Source organism: Schistocerca americana, chromosome 7 (assembly GCF_021461395.2).
Source record: "Schistocerca americana isolate TAMUIC-IGC-003095 chromosome 7, iqSchAmer2.1, whole genome shotgun sequence".
NCBI classification, from domain to species: domain Eukaryota; kingdom Metazoa; phylum Arthropoda; class Insecta; order Orthoptera; family Acrididae; genus Schistocerca; species Schistocerca americana.
Genome location: NC_060125.1, coordinates 533,485,379 through 533,513,169, shown reverse-complemented (window position 1 = coordinate 533,513,169; position 27,791 = coordinate 533,485,379). Strand labels below are relative to the sequence as shown.

The following is a 27,791-nucleotide window of genomic DNA, read 5'->3' as shown; positions in this document are numbered from 1 at the left end:
ATAAAGGATCCTTCTTTCTATGTAATCGCAATACATTACATTTGTCTGTGTTAAGGGTCAGTTGCCATCCCTGCACCAAGTGCCTATCCGCTGCAGATCTTCCTGCATTTCGCTGCAATTTTCTAATGCTGCAACTTCTCTGTATACTACAGCCTCATCCGCGAAAAGCCGCATGGAACTTCTGACAATATCTACTAGGTCATTTATATATATTGTGAAAAGCAATGGTCCCATAACACTCCCCTGGGGCACGCCAGAGGTTACTTTAACATCTGTAGACGTCTTTCCATTGAGAACAACATGCTATGTTCTGTTTGCTAAAAACTTTTCAATCCAGCCACACAGCTGGTCTGATATTTTGTAGGCTCTTACTTTATCAGGTGACACTGCGGAACTGTATTGAACGCCTTCCGGAAGTCAAGGAAAATAGCATCTACCTGGGAGGCTGTATCTAATATTTTATGGGTCTGATGAACAAATAAAGCGAGTTGGGTCTCACACAATCGCTGTTTCCAGAATCCATATTGATTCCTACATAGTAAATTCTGGGTTTCCAGAAATGGCATGATACGCGAGCAAAAAACATGTTCTAAAATTCTACAACAGATCGATGTCAGAGATATAGGTCTATAATTTTGCACTTCTGCTCGATGGCCCTTCTTGAAGGCTGGGACTACCTGTGCTCTTTTCAAATCATTTGGAGCCTTCCATTCCTCTAGAAACTTGCAGTACACGGCTGTTAGAAGTGGGGCAAGCTCTTTCGTGTACTCTGTGTAGAATCGAATTGGTATCCCGTCAGGTCTAGTGGACTTTCCTCTGTTGAGTGATTCCAGTTGCTTTTCTATTCCTTGGACACTTATTTTGATGTCAGCCATTTTTTCGTTTGTGCGAGGATTTAGAGAAGGAACTGCAGTGCGGTCTTCCTCTGTGAAACAGCTTTGGAAAAAAGTGTTTAGTATTTCAGCTTTACACATGTCATCCTCTGTTTCAGTGCCATTGTCATCCCGGAGTGTCTGGATACGCTGTTTCGAGCCACTTACTGATTTAACGTAAGACAAGAACTTCCTAGGAGTTTCTGTCAAGTCGGTACATAGAATTTTACTTTCGAATTCACTGAAAGCTTCACGCATAGCCCTCCTTACACTAACTTTGACATCGTTTAGCTTCTGTTTGTCTGAGTGGTTTTGGCTGCATTTAAACTTGCAGTGAAGCTCACTTTGCTTTCGCAGTAGTTTCCTAACTTTGTTGTTGAACCACAGTGGGTTTTTCCCATCCCTCACGGTTTTACTCGGCATGTATCTGTCTAAAACGCACTTTACGATTGCCTTGAACTTTTTACATAAACACTCAACATTGTCAGTGTCGGAACAGAAATTTTCGTTTTGATCTGTTAGGTAGTCTGAAATCTGCCTTCTATTACTCTTGCTAAACAGATAAATCTTCCTCCCTTTTTTTAGATTCCTATTAACTTCCATATTCAGGGATGCTGCAACGGCCTTATGATCACCGATTCCCTGTTCTGCACTTGCAGAGTCGAAAAGTTCAGGTCTGTTTGTTATCAGTAGGTCCAAGATGTTATCTCCACAAGTCGGTTCTCTGTTTAATTGCACGAGGTACTTTTCGGATAGTGCACTCAGTATAATGTCACTCGATGCTCTGTCCCTACCACCTGTCCTAAACATCTGAGTGTCCCAATCTATATCTGGTAAATTGAAATCTCCACCTAAGACTATAACATGCTGAGAAAATTTATGTGAAATGTATTCCAGATTTTCTCTCAGTTGTTTTGTCCAGATTTTCTCTCAGTTGTTTTGCCACTAATGCTGCTGATTCGGGAGGTTGGTAAAAGGAGCCAGTTATTAACCTAGCTCGGTTGTTGAGTGTAACCTCCACGCATAATAATTCACAGGAACTATCCACTTCTATTTCACTACAGGATAAACTACTACTAACAGCGACAAACACGCCACCACCAGTTGCATGTAATCTATTCTTTCTAAACACCGTCTGTGCCTTTGTAAAAATTTCGGCAGAATTTATCTCTGGCTTCAGCCAGCTTTCCGTGCCTATAACAATTTCAGCTTCGGTGCTTTCTATCAGCGCTTGAAGTTCCGGTACTTTACCAATGCAGGTTCGACAGTTTACAATTACAATACCGATTGCTGCTTGGTCCCCGCACGTCCTGACTTTGCCCCGCACCCTTTGAGGCTGTTGCCCTTTCTGTACTTTCCCGAGGCCATCTAACCTAAAAAACAGCCCAGTCCACGCCACACAACCCCTGCTACCCGTGTAACCGCCTGCTGTGTGTAGTGGACTCCTGACCTATCCAGCGGAACCCGAAATCCCACCACCCTATGGTGCAAGTCGAGGAATCTGCAGCCAACACGGTCGCAGAACCGTCTCAGCCTCTGGTTCAGACCCTCCACTCAGCTCTGTACCAAAGGTCCGCAGTCAGTACTGTCGACGATGCTGCAGATGGTGAGCTCTGCTTTCATCCCGCTAGCGAGACTGGCAGTCTTTACCAAATCAGATAGCCGCCGGAAGCCAGAGAAGATTCCCTCCGATCCATAGCGACACACATCATTGATGTCGACATGAGCGACCACCTGCAGATGTATGCACCCTGTACCCTTCATGGCATCCGGAAGGACCCTTTCCACTTCAGGTTGTTGTAGAGAGATTGTTGTAGAGGGGTTTTGTGGGCGCACGTCCACTTCAGGAATGACTCCCCCCGGTATGCACACGGAGTGCACATTGGTTTTCTTCCCCTCTCTTGCTGCCGTATCCCTAAGGGGCCCCATTACGCGCCTGACGTTGGAGCTCCCAACTACCAGTAAGCCCACCCTCTGCAACCGCCCGGATCTTACAGACTGAGGGGCAAACTCTGGAACAGGACAAGCAGCCATGTCCCGCTGAAGATCAATATCAGCCAGAGACAGAGCCTGAAACCGGTTCATCAGGCAAACTGGAGAGGCCTTCCGTTCAGCCCTCCAGAATGTCTTTCGCCCCCTGCCACACCTTGAGATGACCTCCCACTCTACCACGGGTGAGGGGTCAGCCTCAATGTGGGCAGTATCCCGGGCAGGCACAGCCATAGTCCGTAGTCAGGTATAACATTTGTTGCCAGAAACATAGTGTTTTTACAGGGTTAGCTGATAGTCATTATCAGAACTCCACGATTTGTTAAACTTACCTCCATTGACAAAATTTTGATTTGTAGTGATTCCATGAACAGTCTCCAGGCTATTGATCAGTATTACCCTTGTCACTTTCTGATACCTGCTATTTATGACTTTTTCTTACATCAATTATACTGCCTGCTCAATTGTCTTTCTCTGGCCCTCAAGCCATGTGATTATCCCAGGAAATAAAATGGTCGATCGTCTGGCTAGAGAAGTGATTACTTGCCCAACATTTGCTCTGACAATTCCAAGTGTGGTTTTGCAGGTGCAAATAAGACTTCTCCTCACTTCGAGATGAAAGTACATCCGGTGGGATACTGCTCCCTCTGAGAAACTCTGAACTATCAAGGAGGCTGTGGGTGCATAATGCTCCTCCTTCCAGTCCCCTCAGAAGGAATCCACTGCCTTGTGTCGCCAGATCAATCATACCACATTAACCTATAGCTTCATTTTATTTAATGAGCCACCCCCGTGTCGTGCTTTTAGGGAGTAGCTCACATCATGGTGGAATGCCGCCTTCATCTGGATCTCCATGCTAAGTATGTATACGAAGACAGTAACTTGTTCTCGAGAGAACAGTCACTGTTGATGATCGTGCAGCTTTTCCCTGGAATAAATGATGACTAACTGACAACCTCAGCTGCCAACAGGTGTTGTTGATATACCTCGATGTGGACAGCTGAAAATGTGTGCCCTGACCGGGACTCGAACCCGGGATCTCCTGCTTACATGGCAGACGCTCTATCCATCTGAGCCACCGAGGACACAGATGAATAGCGCAACTGCAGGGACTTATCCCTTGCACGCTTCCCGTGAGACTCACATTCCCAACTGTCCACAATTCTACATATGTATTGTACCTTATAGACATTTGCCCACCCACTCATTACTCGCGTGCGCTTTGGCGATTCCCATAAGAGTTTGGGCAACCTGTGCCCATTCGCACAGACGAAGGTCAATGGCTGGGTAACCTTTAACTATATATACGAAGACAGTAACTTGTTCTCGAAAGAACAGATACTGTTGATGACCGTGCAGCTTTTCCCTGGAATAAATGATGACTGACAACCTCAGCTGCCGACAGGTGTTGTTGATATACCTCGATGTGGACAGCTGAAAATGTGTGCCCCGACCGGGACTCGAACCTGGGGTCTCCTCCTTACATGGCAGAGGCTCTATCCATCTGAGCCACCGAGGACACAAATGAATAGCGCGACTGCAGGGACTTATCCCTTGCATGCTTCCACAATTATACATATGTATTGTACCTTATAGACATTTGCCCACCCAGTTGAAGGCTAGCCAGCCATTGACCTTCGTCTGTGCGAATGCGCACAAGTTGCCCAAACTCTTACGGGAATTGCCAAAGTGTGCGCGAGTAATGAGTGAGTGGCTGGGCAAATGTCTATAAGGTACAATACATATGTAGAATTGTGGACAGTTGGGAATGTGAGTCTCACGGGAAGCGTGCAAGGGATAAGTCCCTGCAGTCACGCTATTCATCTGTGTCCTCGGTGGCTCAGATGGATAGAGCGTCTGCCATGTAAGCAGGAGATCCCGGGTTCGAGTCCCGGTCGGGGCACACATTTTCAGCTGTCCACATTGAGGTATATCAACAACACCTGTTGGCAGCTGAGGATGTCAGTTAATCATCATTTATTCCATGCTAAGTATCGTCTTCTGGATATTTATCTCTAGTATTGGTTTACAATACCCATACAGTTGAACCTGTTCTACATTTTCTTTGTGAAAGCAGTTTTTATTCTCAGATATCATGTTTTAAACCACATTCAAGGTGTGGGTAAGGTGGTTCGTCTTGGGAATCTTGCATCGCATGCTGAGTCTGGGGACCATCAACCTTACCCCCTTTGCCAGCTGCATAGGTCATCCCTTTTTTTTCTCTGTTTTAATTGATTTTAGATGCACTTAGCCTCTTTTTTTGCCATACTCTATTATCCATCTTAGGGGTAGCTTTCCTACTAATAGCAGGTGCTGCTTCTCCTTTAAAAACTTTTAATCAGGGATGGGATGAATTTGGGAGATGCAGGCTGGATGTGGGAGATGCAGCCATCACTTGCAGAACTCTTCAGGACACTCAGCTGCCTCACTCACCTTCTGACCTGATTATTTCTCTCACCTCATTTTATTATTTTTGGTCCCACTGATGTCCATTATATTTTTAGCATTCTTACTTTGTTATTAATCTTCCTGCTAGAATGCATTTTTTACTCTTTAACTGTCTTCACTCGTAATAGAGTTGGTGTGGGGTGTCAGATGCAGGTGGGGTTTCTCTTGCCACTAATGAGCTCTGAGGAAGCCCTTGTCAGCTCTCTGACCTACGTACCAGCCTATCTATGTACTTGTACTTACCTTTCAGTTGTTTGTCAGCTCTAGCATTTGAAAGTGCCCACCATCCTCCCTTCCAATCTGCATGGCAGGTGTTGAATTTCCACTTAATGCTGTCCTCAGCAAGCTAATAATGACTCTGTGAAGTAGGTAACATATTCCGTAATTCAGGCAGTTTCTCATTAGCAGCATGAAACATCTTTGCTTGGAAATTTGGTGAATGAGTCATATTAGCCAGTTAGGCATACAAATCACCATCCAATTTGATATAAATTTGGAGCACTCTATAATGCTGAAAGGTGCGACAATGCTCATTATATGCTGCATGTGCTTCCTTTCTTTTCTGTGTCGTAGATAATGTGTTGGATGGCCATCATGATTCAGAGTGTGAAAGCCATTGAGATTCTTCTACCAGTGGTAAAGAGTATTTAATTATCATGGCTTCCTCATTTCAAGATGATCAACTGGACTTACTGTCCAAGTTAATGTCTTCATTGACATATACATATGGATTTCCATACCTCAGATGCATATAAACGTCTTCCGTTGATTCAGATAATTGTGTATCCAACCCAAAGCTAGTGTAACATATGTCTACAGAATTAATTTGATAGTGTCATACTGTACTGGTGTGCTTAAGTAGCAGTATTAATGGTGCTAATAACTTGAAACATGGCAGAGCTGCCATCTTGACAGATGTAAGTCTGGTTTTGCTACAGATTAAGCAAACAATGATATGTTACATGAAGTTTTCCTTGCACGTGGAATAGTCCATCGCCTTTCGAGTGTACGTCCAGGATAGCAATGTGCTTTCTCGGAAGCATTGCAAAAGATGTACAGTCGAGTTGGTAACCATCATGAAATTTATATTGGAGACCTTGATGGTAATATATCTGATTGTAGCTACTCAGTACATCTGCAAAATGTATTCTGGAATAACAATTTCCTTTCTCATATTAGTTGGGCCTGAATGTAACTATTTTTTATGGCCGCTGCATTCAACTAAAATCTGTCTGTTTCTGTTTTCTAGTACATGTCTTGAACCTGTTTCCATAGATTAGCATCTCACTCTTTGGGTCCATTATAACTATTAGCTGTTCTAAATTAGTAACCCATTTTGCCAGATCAAAACTTAGTAGTTCTATCAAAGCAGTGAATTCATAATATAAGGGGTTGTCAAATGAAAAACAGACAGATGGAACAAAAGTAAGTAGACTGTTCATTATTTAAAAAGTATAGCTATAACTTTTAATACATTTATCCCCACTGTGGACCTGCCCACATGTTGCTGAGCTTGTTTCAAGTACTTTGCAGAAGTTTCATAAAGAAGCCCTTACAAAACCTCCATACAATTTATCTGCTTTGTACGAAGAGGTGCACGTCTGCATACAAACATGATTCTGCAAGCAGCTGCAAACATCTTTCTATGAAGGCATTGACCATCCTGTCTGACAGTGGAATAAATGTGTTAACAGTTATGGTGATTACTCTTGAAACAATAAACATTATACTTCCTTTTTTCCATCTGTCTTGTTTCCATTTGACTGCCCCATATCCAAACAGATTGTGTCAGTAACATTCTCCACAGTCGACAAGAAATTGTTAGGAAAAAAGCACTACTATCTACTGGATGTCCAGTGATATGAAACATACTTGTATGTCAATTGGAGAGTTCTCTTTTCTAAGTGTTGTGAAGAGTATGAATGGGCCGCAAGTCAACAATGTAGCAACAGAGTTGTGGTAGCATGGTATGTAGTCCTGCATAAGAAATTGTTCACTCACCTTTAGGTCAATCCTTCATAGACACCCTGGCACAAGGTTCTCGACAAGAAAAAGTGTTAGAAATACTAACCACACTACTTGTGTCGACAGGGTGCAAAAATGATTTCAAGTTCTTGGTCTGGCTGACACGCAAATGAGTGAAATTTTTTGAAAGAAAACTATATGTTGTCACTTTTAAATACAAATTTATGCCACCAATAGCCGGCTGAAGTGGCCGTGCGGTTAAAGGCGCTGCAGTCTGGAACCGCAAGACCGCTACGGTCGCAGGTTCGAATCCTGCCTCGGGCATGGATGTTTGTGATGTCCTTAGGTTAGTTAGGTTTAACTAGTTCTAAGTTCTAGGGGACTAATGACCTCAGCAGTTGAGTCCCATAGTGCTCAGAGCCATTTTTATGCCACCAATTTCACACTATATACAGTTTGGAATACAGCATTCGCGCGTACAACACATACATTCCCCAGTAGCCAGTTGAAGGTTTTCACCTTACCTATTACCCAAAATACATGCAAATTTCCATGGTTCTGATGCTCGCACAGTGCCTTGTGAATGTTCACTTTCAACTACAGGGTGTACGGAAATTCCCGTTACAAACTTCTAGGATTTGTAGAGGGGAGTGAGTACGTAATATTTTGAATAGGAAGCCATGTCTGGAAAAATAGCATTCCTGTTCTATGATGCTTTCAATTCAGATGTTTAACTCGCCCACTTCTGCTTAACGAATTGAATTAGGCATGACGCGGTACAGTTATTAGGTAACAATTCGACAGGAAATGTAATGAAACATCCATTTATCACTTAAGCACATTTGTTTGTATTAACACTTGAACATTGTTTGTCTACATTATTACTGTATCAGAGGCTCACAGGCTTTGAACAAGTCTCGCAGCAAAGCAGACATTAAGTGACATCAGGTGACTGATGTAGTACACGTTATCCTGTCTGCCCTACTGTGTACGAGAACAAGCAACTCTGAGACTTTTCTCTTTACCTCAGCAGACATGGACATGAATTGAAACCAACATAGAAAAGAAATGGTATATTTCTGGACATGAGTTCCTATTCAAAATATTATGTACTCACTCTCCTGCACAAGTCCTAGATGTTTGTAATGGGAATTTCCAAACACCCTGTATAAGTTCTCGGTTACAGTTGCATGGTATTGCACAAGGAATTTTATTTATTTGAGTCAGTCATAATTTGCACAAAAAATACAAAATTTGCATAATAGCCATTTACATCCATTCTTAAACATGTTCAGATATGTTTCAGTCTCCTAAATTTCGTGACTGCTTATAATTAATATATTTTTACAGAGCCCAGTGTGAGAAATCCAATCACAACAAGAGCCTAGCCCTGACTCTCTCTTGAACTCCTGATCACAATACTGCTCACAGACCCAATGCATGCAAAAAAACTCTTGTATAATTTTAACACTATTATGAAAAGGATAGATTGCTACTCACTGTAAAGATGTGTTGAGTTGCAAACAGGCACAATGAGAAGTCTGTTACACACTGAGCTTTTGGCCAAAGCCTTCTTCAGGAAACAAAGGAAAACACACATACATTCGCACAAGCAGGCATTCCTCACGCACACATGACTGCTGTCTTTGGAAACTCTGGTCAGTTTGCAACTGTCACACTGAATGAAAGCAGCAATCCATAGTGAGTTAGAGGAAGGATAGGGATAGTAGGGTATGTGTGGGGAAAGCATATATTGTAATGTTGTCGATGTTCCAAGCTGAACTTTTCTTATGATTTTGATTTACATGTGCCCACAGTTTGTCTCTTGAATCCATCCAGTTATCAAGTTACTTTAGACAAAAGTATTAAATAAAATGTTTCAAATAAAACATAAAAGCAAATTAATCCCCTCTTTAAATATGTGAACTACTGTACTACATTTTATAAGTCAAGAGTACCATAAACTGGCTTCTTACAATTCACATTTTTCCACTACATTTGGTCCCTCACCCACTATGACAATAAAAACAAGAAAATTGGCATTATGTACATAAATTATATGTCTTTAAAAATGAAAATTATTTTCTAAAATAAAGTATTTCACAGAAGATTGTTTTGCTACGTTATTGAAAGACTAGAAACATTCTCAAACTTCTTTGCTGACTTTTACTTATAATATGCACGAACTTGTCAGGAAGTTACTTATTTGTGAAAACTCTAAATTATGTTCTTCATGTATTTCAAAAAGCACTGTCGATATGAGGCTTAAATTGCTATGGTAATAAGCTATTAACACTACAAACTGTTACACAAAGTTTTATTCCATTTAGTGTATGGCAAGGGTGTAGTTAAATTTTTAATAGTAAATGCGACGCAAGGATGCTGCAGATGGCACATTTGTTTACAGAGCTCTGTACTTTGCAGAATATTACGTGTACCGAGCGAGGTGGCGCAGTGGTTAGACACTGGACTCGCATTCGGGAGGACGACGGTTCAATCCCGCGTCCGGCCATCCTGATTTAGGTTTTCCGTGATTTCCCTAAAATCGCTCCAGGCAAATGCCGGGATGGTTCCTTTCAAAAGGGCACGGCCGACTTCCTTCCCCGTCCTTCCCTCATGCGATGAGACCGATGACCTCGCTGTCTGGTCTCCTTCCACAAACCAACCAACCAACCAATATTACGTGTACAAATATAATTTATGCCTGAATAGAACTGTAAACTCACCAAGTTTGTATTTTGCACTCTAAAAATGTTCTCAGAGCACCCCTATGGTTATATGACACTCAGCCAAACAGTAGTCATGTCTGTTCCATATCTTAAAGGAGCAACATGGTGTCAGTGGTCATCACACTGAGCTGTTCCAGCATTCTTGGCAGTGGGGGTATCAAACATGGTCCTTAATGTACCCCAGAGGAAAAAGTCACAAGGCCTTATGTCAGGCAACTTGGTGGAGGGAGGGGGGGGGGGGGGGCAAGGGCACAGAGCTATATCACCTTCTACACTACACCCAATCCAGGAATGCGGAAGTTCATCATTCTGGTAGTGACAAACATCAGTGCTCCAAAAGGGTGTGCTCCACCTTGTTGGAAAATGAAATTCTCAGAAACAGCAGTCAGCTATGGAAACAACCATTACAGCAATGTATCAAGGTAAGAGGTACCCATCACACTCTTCTCACAGAAGAAAAGCAGCCCATATAGCTTCATCTGTGACATTTGCACAGCAAAAATTAACCTTTGGTGGATCTTGTTCATGCACCACAATTTCATGAGGATTTTTAGTGCCCCACACTCTGATTGTTGCGATTAACCTTTCCAGATAAATGGAAGGTTGCTTCATCGCTGAGTATCGGCTTGAAGGTGAGCTGTTCATCCTCTGGTACTTCCTAAGCGCCAGCCGTGATCTTCTGGTTTTAATCGTTGCACAGGGTACAGATAGTATGGTTTGAAATGTAAACACCATTGCAAAATCCCCTACACAATATGCTATGGTATTCAAAGTTCATAGCTTGCACTGACTCTTGATTTTTTTGGGCTGCGTACGGAACTTTCTCACCCTCTCCACGGTTGCATGTAGCACACATTGTCGACCATTACTTTTCTGTTTACAGAAGCAACCAGTCCCCCTAAATTATTAATACCTATGCACAATGCTCTGTTTACATGGCATGTCTTTTCCATGATTCCTACTGAAAGCAAACTGCACTGTTACAACAGATAAACATATTGCATATTTCAGTACACAAAAACTCTTTCCGTACTTTGTTGCCGGAAAGTACGCTTGTAATGCCAGCTGATGGGCACAATGCAAACTTGGTGAATTTATGTTTGCTTTTATGCATCAGCCTTTTTTTTTTACATGTAGTGCTTTGGAAAATATAAAGCCTTGAAAGTGAATGAATAATATATAGTAGCCCTATATGTTGTCACTTGTAATGTAGAGACAAGAACATCTCCAAAACTATGATTGTTATACGAGCGCAACAAAAGGTTGGGAAAGATGTAAGAATTTTATGCAGAAGTTTTGAAATAACTTAAAACACTTCTAACAGATGGCGCCATACAGTGTACAGCTCATACAGTATCAGCATGCATAATTTAACTTTTTTTTTTTTTTCTGGAAGCAGTTTTTGCAATCACTTCACAATCTTTTCGAAATGTCCACCACTCACTGTGTGGAGGTGGTGCAAATGAACAGTGAAATTTCCTATCACATCCTGTAATTTTTCAATGGAAATGGATTCAAATGCCACACCGATAGCCAATTAATGTTCCTCCAGTGGGGTGGGAAGGTTCCATAGACAGTGTCTTTCAATATGCCCACAAAAAGTAGTCACAAGGAGCCAGATTGGATAAATATGGAGGCCAATTCATCCTTGTGCTGCAAATAGAAGCTTGACCGATGACAGTTTTTACAGATCATAAACCCATTACCTCTGCGCCCAAACATGTTAATGACAAATGCTCATCAAGACAGTTCTGTTACATTGCATTCATAAGCCAGTTTACAACAGATATTCACCGTTTAAAGGGGGTGCAAAATTTAGTGGCTGATTGCTTTTCCTGTATTTATTTTATGGAGAACTTGCTGTGGAACAAGCCAGGTACCCACAGTGGCAACAACTGTTAAATGACTCATCTACAGGCCAAAAATTGAACAAATTCCAGTAATGAACTCTTAAGTTGAATCTGTTGTGTGACGTATCTCTGAACAAACCATGACCATATATTTTGAAGAAGTTCTGAAAGACAGCCTTCAACAGCATCCATGGCCTATCTCATCCTCAGCCAACACTACAATCAGCTATACTTATGGAAAGTTTTGTGTGGTCTTCTGTGAAGAAAGAGACGTGCAAGTGGACGTATTCCTGCATTCCGTGTCAGCAAAATAAAGTGGGCTGTCTGGTACTTGCCGATCTTGGTAACTTTCAAAGTGCACTGGCTAGATGCGCCCACATTCAAATCGACCTGGTAGGCCCTCTCCCAACATCAGAAGGATACAGATTCCTATTCACAGCCATAGGCAGACGTACAAGGTAGGCAGAGGCAATGCCGATAGCCAATATATCAGCTGAAACAACTGCAAAAATGTTTGTGTACTAGAATTGCACACTTCGGTTATCCTCTCCATGTTAGGACTGATCAAGGATGTCAGATTGAATCCCTGCTGATTCTGGAGCTAGACAGACTGTGCAATCTCTAATGACTCCACACGACCAGCTACCACCGAGCCAGTAATGATATGGTAGAATAATGAAACAGAATCTTGAAAGTGTCACTAATGTATCACCAAGAAAAATGGACAGATATGCTGTGCTTAGTGCTATTAGGCCTTTGAATGACATAGAAATCCAACATCAGGGCATCTGTGACAGAAATGGTTTATGGTGAACACCTACAGATCCCACTGGACTATTTAGCCAGCATCACTGACACATAGAGAGGAACTTCCATGGTTAGTGCAGCAGTTAAGTACTATTGCACCAAAATATGTTGTCACACCCTTCTCACCAAGGTGGCATCGTGGGTTTGTACACAAAGACTTCCACAGCTGTTTACACATGATGCTGCAAATGGACTCAGTTAAGTCGTCCCTACGGCTTCCATACACTGGCACTATTCTGATGTTGAGCAGAGGCATTCATGCCGTAGACAAATTGTGCAATGGCATGCCATTTAAAGGTGCAGTTGAACATGCTAAACCGATGTGCATTTCACCCACAACCGCCTCAAACATCTCACCAACAAGTCAAACCACAACCAGTCCAGAACAGTTGAGTAAACCCACACCACCACTCCACAGCTGATGGACAAACCAATGCCACAGCTGACAGTGCCACTGCCAGCCAGACATCCAACCCATACAAGAATTGTTCGGCAAAGCATGTTCAAATACCAAGACATCCCAGCTGCTTTACACTATGAGAGGGAGGGTGTGAGTAGCTGTCTCCAAGTGAAATTGATCATCCATGTTATTGTGCTATCATCAATAAGCAGTATGTTATTGAGCCCAAACATTTCTCAGAACTAAGGAAATACTGAACCCAACCTGTTTGCCATAATCCATGGCTTTCAGGATGTTTTGTGAGAAGAGCATGTGTTTGGATTTGAGTGAACAATGTTTCTGTAATTGTCATTGTGTTGGAGGTACAGTGTTACATTTGAGTTCAGAATATGTTACAAGATTCTAAAACAGATGGATTCAGTGACAATGGATCACTTGTGCTTCTCTTCTTGTAGACAGTTATGACCTTCCCTTTCTTCCAACCATTTGCATAGTTATTTGTTTGAAAGATCTGTGTTATATTATGTACAGCAGTCTTGGTGTGCAGATTGCTATTCTTCTAGTTATCAGGCTGGCACTTAGCTCTCCCACTGGGCGTGGTGGGTTTGATGGATTGGCGAGGGGTACGGGAGTCTGTCGGAGGAGTAAGGTAGCTATAGCAAGACAGATGGCCTGGATATAAACTCTTTATTGTTCCAACAAGTTAACAATGGCTAGAGGTACATGCCCTTGTCCTGCGGTGCAGTTTGACGTCAATCCGTGCCATCCTTGTTGTGCGGCATGGTCAGCCATCTTTCTTGCGGCCCTCTGCAGCGAGCAGAATTACCTGTGTCAAATGCTGATGCAACTGACTGGTGTTGTCACACTCCTAGCGAGGTGGCCAGGTACAGGCTGGGTTCAGGTGCAGGCTCAGCTTGGTGGCAGCCGGCCTGTTGGGGGACGGGGTGGTGAGGGAGGCACCCCTGTACAAATCCTAGACCTGTATTGGGCTGCTGGCTGTGGCTCAATGTGAGATGGTGGAGCAGCCTCAAGGTAGAAGCCGACACGCCGACAGTTGACGAGTCCATGACCCGCCAATCCAACCAATGAGCCGATGTCTTGCCTGGCTGGATGACCAGTATAGAGCCATGCGCGACTCGTGTTCATGCCGTTTATTACTTGACGTCTTGTCTGTTCTGTACTGCCGTCCTGTTTCTTATCCGATTTACTGGCGCCACTAAGTTGCTGGCCTGCCTGCCCGTGAGTGGCAGCAGCAGCGCTATCGATAAGAGCACTGTCGTACTATCTTTGGAGCAACCGCCAGTATTTCCGGGTCATGGTGTGCGGGGAGTTGAGTCGCAATGGAGCTCCAGTGAGGTCCGGACGGCCAGTACTCGCCTGATCGCTGGCAACACGCATGCACTGTCCGACGGAAGGAGACTTGAGACGGAACAACCATTGGTTGGTCATTCGGTCAGTCGTCTTATTGGGCAATGTGTATTTGGTCTTCTGACCACTTCTGGGCCCCTTCAATGGTCATCTTGCAGGTTCCTTCCTTGTACTGAGATGTCGGGTGGCCAATGGGCTGGTGTTCCCTCTGCGTGGTTGGGTCCGAGCTAGTGTCTCCAGGACGACGTCCATCCGAGGGAAGTGGGGACGGAGCAGCAGTGAGGTCCGGATAACCATGACTCGCCTGACTGTTGTCAGCACACACGAGTTCAGTGGGGACTACCTTGGTTGGTCGTTTGGTCGGTCGTCTCATCAGGTGATGTTTATTTGGTCGCCGACTGCTTCCGGGTTCTCTGTGTGTGTGTGTCGACTTGTGATTCCTCCTAGTTGTTCCACAGTGATTGGTTTTAGTATTGTTCGAGTTGTTTGTGTTAGTGTTTCGTGGAACCATGTGTTGCTTGTGTGGTTTTGACTGAGCAGTTATTTTAATGCTGCCTGCATGCTGGATTGAGTGGGTCGGTTGGGACAGAGCAGCGAGGAAGTCTCTGAGGCGCAAGGTCAGGCTGGGGCCGCTGGTGGCATGCACGCGCGGTTGGATTTGTGAGGTGCTAGATGCGAGAGCTACAAAATTCATTGCCCACTGAATTTGGACACTGAAGTTGAGTGATCAGTTAACCTGTTATGAAACCTCAGCTGCTGTGACATCTCTTCATTCATTGCCGGTTGTTGCCTTCTGGGCCGTTTCCACAAGCAGCAATGTATGGTGTATGGGAGTCGGCGAAATTTTGCAGCCGTCTTCCTGTATGATGTTTAACTATTGAATTGGTTGATAATTATTAGTGAAGTGCACCAGCGGTATCTTCTGCTTTGTGGCCGTTAACATTCCAGTTACTTGCCCTGGTTGTGAGCGTAGATTTCTGGCAGTGTGTTTTTCCTCACCGTGTTGATGCTGTCCGGCACGGTGTGTAGTTCTACAGCCTTTGGTGTTGTTCATATTTTTGAGTGGTTATTGTGTCTTGACTGTTTTTAGACGCCAATTTTCAAGACATTGTGCTGCTGGTATCCTTGTCCTTGCTGATTTTTCCATTGTCGTGCTCTTTGTCGGGCGGAAGGAAATTGATTAGGTTGTTGGTCGGTCCTTCAGCCATGCCTGGGTCGTGTTGCCATCCGATTATTTAGTATTACGCTTGGCTGCCTGTCTCACCTAAACTTGCGTTAGAGTTGCCTCCTCAGGCTGACCCTTGGAGCACTTCTGAGCACCACTGTTCTGTTGTTTTAGATTGTGATTTTCTTTTAGTCTCAATTACTGTGCGAGGCCTTCAGCCATCTATTAATTTAGTTTGTTTTGATGTTAAGATAAGGCCTTCAGCCATCTTAAATGAAAACTTTGAAGATTATTGCTTAAACTAAATTTTTTTTAAGAAAAAAAAGGGAATTTTGCCCATTGGAAATCCCTGTTATTATCCAGGCCTTAAGCCTTGAGTTGTTCTATGTTCAGTATGTGGCCTTCAGCCAAACTTTATGTGAAATGTTTTAAGATAAGCCCTTCAGCTGTCTAAAATTAAAATTTAAAAAGTCGCTTGTTTAAAACCTTTCAAAATTTCTTCTCCATCTGAAATTCTTGTTATCCAGGCCTTAAGCCCTCAGTGTGTGACCTTCATCCAAGTTTTTATGTAAAATTTTGTAACTAAGGCCTTCAGCCGTGTGTATTCTTTAAGGCAACTTTAATAACTTGTGTTCGGGCCTTCAGCCATATTGTTTTGAATGCTTTTAAGAACATAATGTGATTAAGTGTTTTAGGAAAGTAAAGTTTGTATGTTTTGTACAACTGACAGTAACTGATTTTGACCCCTTTCCACAACTATAACCTGCCCCGCTCTGTCCTGCGAAACCAGATTTCAAGTATTTATATGCGCCAGAGTGAGTCTGTAGTATTGTAGTGGGTTCTGAAGTCATGTTTGCAACATACTGCAGTGCCCCCTGTTACAGAAAGCACTGGGTCACCGACTGGCAGGTGACACCAGTTGTTGTGGCTCAACCCTCGCTCTGTGTATCGCTGCAAGTGGGCCACTTTATTGCAATAAGCCCATCTAACTAGTCCTCGATCTTGACATATGGTTAAGTGAGAGGGGCCAACTCCACTGCAAATTCTGTATAGAGTCTGCCAGAGATTTTTTCAGCTGTAAGGATTTGTTAAATTTGAGCAATTCCAGTTGTTTCTTAAACTCAGTGACAGTTAATATTGTTGTATAGTTTTTGGAACTAAGACTTCCCTGGAAGTGCTCTTATTGTGCATAGACAAAATGAACTTTCTTTCACAGCAGAGTGTTTTTTATACACCCACAGAATATTTTATAAAATTTTAATATTCCATGAATAAATAAGTGGCAGAAATTATAGATGTTGAGTTGTGGGAACTGAATGGTGACTAAACAATACACAACGTGCAACATTGCTTCCCCCCCCCCCCCCTTTCCCTCCCTCCCCCGCCCTCAGGAAGCAATGACCCACTGTTTCAGAGTGGAATTAGCTTCCTAGATCTAGTCAGTGGTCCTTCATACAGTGGTGCTGGTGGATCCTCATGTTCTGGTTGTTTTGCTACATCCTCATAATCAATGCTGTGTTCAAAGATATACCTGCCATGGCATGACAGTCATCGGATGGGTCTTCATGTTGCTTGTGACAGAAGCCCCCTTCTCATTTTTCACCTGAAGAGATGGATACGGAATCCATTCAAATGTTACTACAAGAGGATGATACCAATCAGCTGCTAACCCAAAAATATTTCACATCTACCATATTGCGGACTTCATCCATGTTTTCATCTGATGTTGCAGTGTTGGTGAGTCATTTGGATCATTCACAAGAGATTTAAGACCATGTTTAAATTGAGTGCACGTTTCTTAACTGCTAAAGGTGGAGCAGGCTCCCCATTAACCTTCACCAACCTAAAGTAAATTTATTTGGCAATGAACATGCAACACGGAGAATTATGTGATGCATGGTATTCCAGTTTCTTCAGTTGAACACAGAAGACATGTGCATGCACATGTGTACACAGGTGCACCTGCAACTACACAGTTTTAATTGTGGTATATATCCAAAGAGTCTTGTCAAAAATTGATATTTGGTTTGCCTTCTGTTCATACTGCAGAATCATCTGCAGAATCATCTAGAATTTTTTATTCTTTATTCAGTGCTGGGAATGTGGTATTAGATTTATATCTTAACAGTTGTTCTGAATTAGAGTATGACACTTGTGCTAGAAGCACTTTTTATGTTACTATTAAAACCAATCCATAACGGCAATTTTAGTAACTTTTGTTTAGTGCATTATTATGGATATCATTCATTGTACATGTTGATTCACATTGCTAGTGCATGTGAACAATACATACCAAGCTTAGCTTCACAGTTTCTAAGAAATTTGTGTTGTGTTTTAGCCTACAGATGAAGAAGAAATCGAAACATTATTTCCTGAACTCAGGGAGGCCGCAAATGCAGTGCCGTGGAAATACGTACAGCCATTACCAGGTCAGTACTGTATTGCTTATCCTACTTTTTGTTATGTTTATCTGTAGATTGTTTTAAGACTGGTGGCAGGGAACAGCCCAGTTCTAATATATTTCTGTCAGTTGCTGACTAGTACAGGACATTAGCAATATAAATTATCGTTTCAGTAGTAGCTGATGCTAAAACAAGGAATGTGAAAAGGCATAAGATGGTGCCCAATGAAACAATAGTGAATGGCTTGAATCCTTTACACCAGAAAATACATTTCTGAATTGAGGAACAAATGAAAAAGTTACTGGAATTTACTTCTGGAGATTACAGTACAAGAGTATTTATTAAATAAGGGATACAATCTGCCAATTTGGACAAGTACTTATAAAGACAATCATTATCAAACTAATTATTTGATAATATTACAAATCTAATAGTAATAATATAAAAATAATGATGCTAAGGTACCTGGAGGTGTTGAACAAAAGTGTCATATTGTAATAAAAAGAATTGGAATGAGAGAAGCGGGGCAGATGAACAAGAGACATTACAGAAACAGTAATTGCCCATATTACAGGGCAGAATTTCCAAAATGGTCCCACAGTATGATGACTACCAACACAACTAAACTGGAGCATCTAATTAGACGTTTTGTGAATTGGACTAGCAGTTTAAGTGGCATGTGCAAGAAAAGTTAGTGAAGGCTGTTGTTCCTGAAGTTAGAATGAAGACTCCAGTGACATGAAAGTAATGTTCCAACTGCAGACATCATATAATTCAAAGTGGATGTGGGCTGATGTGTGAGGATGATGAAGACATTGAGGCATATGTTATGGCACTTTCTGTGGCGTGTAATAAAACTCTGATTTGGTTTTATTTCCATAATTTAGACACCCAATAAGTGGCATCTGTTTACAAGAGGTAGTGCACACTTTTTGTGGATCTTAAGATATTTTGTTTCAGTAAGACAATTTGTAATTTTAATAAGTCGGAATTTGTTCAGTAAAAGAAGTCTCTAGTAGCATCTAAAAAATATGGGGTGGAGAACGCCTGATATTCATGATCATCATACTGTAAGTACATTTGGTATTTCCCGTTATCAGCCATTCAGCTGTTAAAAAATATATTGCAGGATTCTTGTATCCCGCATTTTTGTCTTTATTCAGTTGTGCTGGAAGAGATGACTTTCAGTATCCTGCTTAGTTGTGGAGTCTGACTGTGAATGGAGGAGGGGTTGCAGAAAAATAAAAAAAGTTTTTCTGTCCAGGAAGTTGCATCTTGTCTTGATTTTCCAGTTAGGGGCCTCACAGTTATTGTGAATTGAGGTTTATTTGTCTCATAATGTACATAATCGAAATCACTTGATCCAGGTATGGGATATGCGTCAAATTGTGGTAAAATTTCACCATAAACAAAGAACAGCTGATGTTAACAAAGAGCATAATAATAATAATAATAATAATAATACAGTTTTGTTATACATACATACAATAAAATCTAATGCTTAATTACCCCTTGCTCAAATTATTATTTCATCCTCAATGAATTCTTCTATTGAATAGTAGCATTTCTCCCACAGAATCTGCTGTAGCCTTGTTTTAAAATTTCTGGCTTCATATTAAATATGTTTTTGCCCTGTATACTGTGGAGTCCATGCATATAATTTCAACTGATGTATGGGTAGCATAAAATTATTTTTATTTCTTGTGTTATAAGAATAGTTAAAATGATTTTCCTCAAATAATTTTTTCTGCTGTGTAGGAAGATTATAATTTCATAAATGTATATGGAAGGAACAGTCAGGATTCATAGTTTCCGAAATAATGGGCGACAAGATGCTGCTGCGCAGCACACATGCATTGGAAATTTTCTTTTGCAGTTTCAGTATTCAAGAAACGCTACTTGAACTTCCTCAAAAAATTATCCCATATCTAATGACATATTCGAATTAACTATGATAAGCAATTTTTCGTGTACTCAAGTAAGTGGAATTTGCTAGTATTTGCATTGCAAATGGAAAACTGCTTAGTTTATTTGATAGGAAATCAATATGTGTGTTCCAGTTTAAGTTCTAGTCCTCATTTAGTTCCAGGAATTTGACCGTGTCAACTTATTTCATAGGTTGGTTGTTATGTTGTATTTTAAGTTCCCCACATTTTGAATGAATGTTTGGTTTTGAAATGTACCATATTGGTTTTTGCACTGTTCAGTTTCAACCTATTTAACTGGAACCAGTTTTCTGAGGTATCCAGTGTGCTTACGATGGAGCTCAGAATTTTTTCTGCATCATCATCTTCAATTAAAACAGAAGTATCATCTGCAAACAGAACTGATGGGGAATTTATATTTATAAATAAGTCATTTACATAGAATAGGAATAGGATTGGCCCCAAAATGGAGCTTTGAGGCACATCTTGTGATACTGTATCCATTTAGAATAATAATTCACTGCATCTGAGGTGATAGTTACCCTTTGTTTTCTGTTGTGTAAGTATGATATTAGCCAATTTAGAGTATTGTCCTTAATCCCTTATTTGTCTAATCTGGAGATAAGCAAGTCATGGTTCATGGAGTCAAATGCCTTTGTGAGATCACAGGATACCTGCAACTTTATTCCTCTGATCCAATGATTTGCCTATCTTTTCAATGAACTTAGTCACTGTTTTTTCATAGTTGAAATCCAAATTGGTTTTAATACTATCATTTTTTACAATAAAATTTTTGATCTGGTTTGCAGCTACTTTCTCTAACACTTTTGACAGGACTGGTAGAACAGAAATAGGCCAATAGTTTCCCATGTCTTCCCTCAACCCTTTGTTGAACAAAGGCCTGACTTCGGGAAACTTCAAAACAGTGGGAAAGCATCCCCGTTCAAAAGATTGGTTGAATATTTTAATTATGGGAGGTGCTATTATGCCTCACACCATATAATCACACTAGCAGGTATCCTATCCCACGACTTTTTAAAAAGCCATAAGATACTCAGCTTCTTGGTGGATTTCAAAGGAGTTACTTTACTCTGATACTCTACTACATCAACATCTGACTTTGCCACATTTATGAAGAATGCATTTAAACACTCTGGTATTTGAGCCAGGTTTACAATAAAGCTATCATCTGCTTCAGTCTAAACATCTTCAAGTACTAACTCTAACACCTTTTATTATATTTCAGTTCATTGTGGGGTTTCCTCTTCCTGGCACTAGGAATTTTTGTACCCTCAGTTACCCATTCAAGTTTATTAGTCATTATGTTGTATGTGGTTCTAAGTGGAAAAGTTTCTTTAAATATTTCAAGAAAGCTGCTTAAAAAATTGTTAAAGTTTCCATTACTCGAAATACAGCTGTGTAAGGCCATCAGCCTTTCTTAACTTATTTCTAAATGTAACTGATTTTTTCCCCATTGAAGTTCCTTTTCATATGACTTCTGTTACATGAAATTTCTTTCTTAATTTTTGGTAGTTCAATGAATAATGCAGAGTGGCCAAAAATTCCTAAATCCTTGCAAAATTTATAAACATCTTCAAATACATAATTTGTTAGAATATTATCAATACAGGTAGCTGACTGTGCATTTGCTCCAGTCGGTTGCATGAAGTTCATTTTAAAGCCAAAGTTTTTTATTAAGTCAGTGAAATTGACACATCATTGCTTTCAACTATGATGTTAATATTTAAATCAGCAGCTATTACTATCTTTTTCCTTTCTTTTTTTGCTGAGTTTTTGAAGCAGGCAATGAAATTTCACCAGAAAAGCTCCAATTATAGCTTTCTCTGGTAATCTATAAATAGAAACTATGACGACATTTATGTTACTCGGCTCGATACAGCACCTTTCAAATGTACATTCTTCATTTACAATGTGCACAACTTTGCTTCCGCCCTTTTTTCCCCAACATTTGAGGCTTTAATGAAACAAATTGATTACACATGTATCATTCAAAATATTTTCCATCACTGGCCACTACTTTCTCCCATATTTTGGGCAGTGTACGAATCCTGTGTTGAAAAAATTGTTCATCTTTTGAAGCGCTCCATGAATCAATCCAATTTGTGACTCCTTCTTGAGATCGGAAGTTTGGTCAGCCAGGCCATGGGCCATTGATCTAAACAGGTTATAGTCAGAGGGAGCAATGTCTCGACAAAATGGCGGGTGGGGTAGGAATTCCCATTTTAATGTTTCCAAGTACGTTTTGACCTCTTTTACAATGTGGGGTCGAGTGTTGACATGGCTGCAAAATCACTTTATCATGCCTCTCGCTGTATTGTGGCCGTTTGTCTTTTAATGCTCTGCTGAAACACATTAGTTCCATTCAATTACGAGCACCTATGATTGTTTCACTTGGTTTTAACACCTCATAGTACACGATGCTGAGCTGGTCCCACCAAATGCAGAGCATGATCTTGGAGCTGTGAATATTTGGTTTGCCCGGGATATCCCCATGATTTTTTGCATTTAGGGTTATCGTAATGAACCCATTTTTCACCCCCGGTCACAGTGTGATGCAGAAATCCCTTGTGTTTTTGCCGTTCCAGGTCTCTTGGTTTCAGTTCACACGGGACTCAAGTTCCTTCTTTCTGAAACATGCCCATAGCCTTGAGACATTTTGAAATGGCTTGCTGTGTCACTCCCACTAGTCGTGCCAATTCTTCTTGAGTTTGATGTGAGTCTTCACTCAGCAATGTCTCCAATTCTGCATCTTCAAAAACATTCTCTCTTCCACCACTATGCCAGTCTATGGTGTTAAATTCACCGTTCTTGAAGCATTGAAACTGCTCATGACACGTTCTTTCACTAATAGTGTCCTTACCGTACGTACTAGAATTCGATGAGACTCAGCTGTTTTCTTCATATTGAAATAAAACAGTAACACCTCTGGCAAATGATGAGAACTAGGCTCGTAAACTGACATTTTCAATAAAGAACACCTTTATGATGCCGACACAAATTGACTGATGTTTGAATGAGGTTATGTTGACCGAGGTCCAAGCTAACTGCCTGACGTCTGCAATCTGTTTCTTTCGACCGCTACTTACCTTTTTCGCCACCTATCGGCAAATGGTGAAAGCAAAGTTGTACACCTTGTAAATGATTATAATAATTTCTTATTTCATATTTTGTATCATAATGAGTAAGTATGCAAGAGCCTCCACATGATTTCTCTTGGCTACAAAAGCTGTTGGCTAATACGAAATTTTCAATTATATTCAGAATTTTGATACTGGTCAGACATGAGCCAGTGTTCATTGAGACAAATAACTTTGATATTTCTACATTCAGATAGAATAATTTGTTATTTGTCCTCTTTATGACTTTCATTTGAAAAGCCAACACTTAGACCATTTATATTCAAATGCATTATGCAGTGGCATTCTTTTGTATTTTTGGTCTCAAGCATACTCCTTCTTGGATACCATTTCAGTCTTGCCGTTTTCATTACCAAACAGTGTTTCTCATCTCCATCATTTCTTATAAGTTTCCCCTATTTTGCAGAATTTTACATGTATCAGCAAACATTTTACTAAAAATTTTGAATCCTAACCTATTTAAATGCAGACTGTCTGTACGTAAACATTTATTGCTTAATAATTTATTTGGATTTATGAATGCAACTCCTAAATCATTAGAGTATTTGTTTCAATACTGGCTTATCCTCTCAATATATTGATCACTGACTGATTTTCTGTGGATAATACCACTCACCATAATTCTAGATGTTTTGTAGAGGTTTCTGGCAGATCGAATTTAATTTCTTGTTTCCCTTACAATATCCTCTTCATTGCTGCTTCTAAGAGAATTTGTACCTTTGTGGATGAAGACTCCTTTTTAGTTACTCCGATTATTTTATGATTACATGATTGGCAAACTTTGGCAACAGCCCCTGTAGTATTACTTCTTTTTCATGCTGCATGTCTAAGCTCTGACTATTCTTCATGCTCCCACCCCACCCCCTCCCAATAAGGGCCATGAGCTAGAATATGCCCCCTCCTCCTTCCAAGTACTTCCTAAGAAGTGACCAAAATAAGTCTTGTAACTAGGCGAGTTTTCATGTTGGTGACTCTGCGATTATCACACCACCACTTATTATTAACGTATTTTGTCCAGTGGCACTCCCATTATACATATTTGTAAAATGTCATATTTCAACCACCAGGAGTTTTTGACAAATAATTCTTTATTTACAGATGGTTTCAATCCTCAAGTCATCTTCAAGCATCTTAATGTTATTTACAACAGCTCACATGATAATATTATTCTTTGCAGGCTTGAGAAAAACCTGTTCATTCAAATAAAAACAGCTACCTACACCCAATGAGTAAAATTGTGTTTTTTGGGAATTTTTTTGTATTGACAATAAAGTCCTGATATGTAACCGTATAAGAACATGAACATGAGTTAACCCCCCTCCCCCCCCCCCCCCCCCCCCACACACACACACACACACACACAAGGAGCAGATACTAGAGGCATTCTACTTTCTTGCTAATATCTTAAGCCCAAGATTCATGGCAAGAATATTAACTGCTGAACAAGAAGAAAGAACGAAGTGCAGAAAACTGGTTCACAGAAATAATCAGAGTGGATTACAAACATTATGTTTAGGATTGCTGATTCTGATTATTTTCCTATCTCTGCATTTTCTAATGCAATCATAACTTAGTTCCGTCAAAACAAATGGTGGAAGATAAAGGAGCTGCAAACCTCAAAAGAAGGAAACTTACCAACAGGATTTTTTATTATTAATATAATAGAAGGAAACATTCCACGTGGGAAAAATTATATATAAAATCAAAGATGAGGTGACTTACCGAACGAAAGCGCTGGCAGGTCGATAGACACACAAACAAACACAAACATACACACAAAATTCAAGCTTTCACAACAAACTGTTGCCTCATCAGGAAAGAGGGAAGGAGAGGGGAAGACGAAAGGAAGTGGGTTTTAAGGGAGAGGGTAAGGAGTCATTCCAATCCCGGGAGCGGAAAGACTTACCTTAGGGGGAAAAAAGGACAGGTATTCACTCGCACACACGCACATATCCATCCACACATACAGACACAAGCAGACAAAAATATGTCTGCTTGTGTCTGTATGTGTGGATGGATATGTGCGTGTGTGCGAGTGAATACCTGTCCTTTTTTCCCCCTAAGGTAAGTCTTTCCGCTCCCGGGATTGGAATGACTCCTTACCCTCTCCCTTAAAACCCACTTCCTTTCGTCTTCCCCTCTCCTTCCCTCTTTCCTGATGAGGCAACAGTTTGTTGTGAAAGCTTGAATTTTGTGTGTATGTTTGTGTTTGTTTGTGTGTCTATCGACCTGCCAGCGCTTTCGTTCGGTAAGTCACCTCATCTTTGATTTTATACATAATTTTTTATTATTATTGTGAAATGCCTCATTTTTTGCCCTGCCAATACTGATCCACTGAGGGAATCTTCTCCACCTACAGGCTTGTTTGGTTAAAATTAAGAAATAATTTAAGAGTGAAAAGAGCAGAGAAATAAGTGTGGATATCCTCACAAGCCCGGTGTGTGTGTGTGTTCTTAGAGTCAGTATTTATTTCCACCTCTTGAAACTTTGTTAATAGACTTTCTCGAGATAGTTTATGCTATCTTCAAGAGTCTTCCAGTTCAGTTCCTCCAGAATCTCTGTGACACTCTTCACAGATCAAACAAACCTGTGACCATTTGTGCTGCATTTTTCTATGTACATTCAATATCCCATGTTAGCCCTATTTGGTATGAGTCCCACACTCTTGAACAATATCCTAGAACCAGTCACATGAATGATTTGTAAGCATCTAACTGACTGCCGTGAATCAAAGCTTGCAATGTGTCATGTGAGAAAAGTGCAAGTTGGTTTCACATGATCTATGTTTTTGGAATCCATGCTGGTTGGCATTGTGTTCAAGATATCTCATTACATTTGATGTCAGAATATGTTCCAAGATTCTACAACAAACCAATGTCAGGGGTATTGGGCAGTAGTTTTGTGGGTCACTTGTAGTACCTGCCTTGTAAATGGGTGTGACGTGTGCTTTTTTCTAATAACTGGGCATCATTTGTTGTTTGAGGGATCTATGATAGATTATAGTTAGAAGAGGAGCTAACTCAGCTGCAAATTCAGTATAGAATCTGATAGAGATTCCATTGGGCTCTGGAGTTTTAATCAGTTTTAATGATTTCGGTAGTTTCTCAACACCACTGACACTAATACTTATTTCATTCATCATTTCAGTGGTATTAGGATTAAATTGGGGAATTCTGCTGGTTTTTCTTTATAAAGGAACGTACAAAAACAGAATTAAGCATTTCAGCTTTTGCTTTGCTACTCTCAATTTCAGTTCCTGTCTCGTTTCCTAGGGAATGGACATTAACTTTGATTCCACTGACTGACTTTACATACAACCAGAATATCTTTGGGTTTTATGAAAGATAATTTTGCAATATTATGCTACAGTACTCATTGAAGACATCAAACATTGCTCTCTTGACAGCCAAATGTGTTTTGTTCAGTATCTGTCTAGAGCCCTACGCCCTTACACCTATTATATAGTAATCTTGTGTTTCTTAAGTTTCTTTACAGTGACTGTATTCCATGGAGGGACCTTCCCGTTATGAACTGTATTACTAGGTACATATCTATCCAGTGCATGGTCACCTATTCTTTTAAACTAGAGCCAGAGTTCTTCCACATGCTCCTAACCTATGCTGAAAGCTTCTCTAAGCTCCTCATTGAGGTATGACACAACTGATTCCTTATCTAGTTTGCTGAAAATTTACATTTATCTGCTTATTTTAGCTGTCCTTTGTACTTTGGCAATCATTGTTGCCACAACCACATCATGGTCACTGATAACAGTTTTGCCTCAGAAAGGTCAGGTGTATTTGTTGCACGACGGTCCAAATCCATGTTCAGCCATCCTGATTTAGTTTTTCTGTGATATGCCCAAATCACTTCAGGCACATGCCGGTATGGTCCCTTTGAAAGTGCGTGGTTGACTTCCTTCCCCATCCTTCCCTTGATGGAGCCAATGACCTCCCTGTTTGATTGCTCCCCCACATTAACCACCCAATCTATTTATTGCCATTAGATCCAATATATTTCCATCATGAGTGGGGTTCCGAACTATATGTTCTACACAGTTTTCAGAGAAGGCATTTAGTAATGTTTCACAGGATGTCTTACCACATCCAAAACTAACAAAACTATTACTTTCCCAATTAATTGTTGGATGATGAAAGTCTGCACCAGTGATTACAGTATGCAGGGTGTATACGACATGCGAAATCTGGGAAAAACTGGGAATTTCTTCGTCTGGGAGAAAACTGAGGAAAAATTTTTTTAGAATTCCAGGAATTTTTCATTGTTTTAGTTTTCAGTTAATGTTTTGTAATTTTGACTGGTAAGAACTGATACTTAACAAAGAATTTTACTGCATCCTGCTACTGCAAAGTAATGCTGTAACAATAAAACATAAATGGAAAAAAACCTTAAGTTGCAAATGAAAAGCACCATTTACAACAACAACAAAGCTCAGTGCACATGCCAGCATCTGCCAGCAGGAAAATGCGTTAAAGGCATTAGCACAAAGACTGTTCAATACACCATATCAACAAACTGCTTCCGATGGGCATGACGTTTACATTAGATCCATTTGAGGCACGTGTGCTGTTGAGTCGCATATGAGCAGTACCTTTTCCTGGATCTGGCTGTGTAAGTGTAACTATTGCATGTATCAGCAGTAGCAGTAGCCAGATACTATTCGGAAACGTGTTTCTGGTGCACCCAAGCTGCCAGATT

The 27,791-nt window shown here is 40.8% G+C and overlaps 1 protein-coding gene and 2 non-coding genes across 3 annotated transcripts in view; 2 read left to right on the top strand and 1 right to left on the bottom strand.

Annotated features, from left to right (window-relative positions):
- LOC124621906 (PIH1 domain-containing protein 1-like) overlaps nt 1-27,791 on the top strand; it is a 65,627-nt gene that overhangs the window by 15,483 nt on the left and 22,353 nt on the right. The window contains exon 2 of the mRNA XM_047147405.1: nt 17,932-18,022. Within this exon, the coding sequence (XP_047003361.1) occupies nt 17,932-18,022 (91 nt within the window). The remainder of the gene's footprint in view (nt 1-17,931; nt 18,023-27,791) is intronic.
- Trnat-ugu lies at nt 3,873-3,947 on the bottom strand. Its single transcript has one exon. It is a non-coding gene; the product is annotated as a tRNA-Thr (tRNA).
- Nucleotides 4,691-4,764, top strand: Trnat-ugu. Its single transcript has one exon. It is a non-coding gene; the product is annotated as a tRNA-Thr (tRNA).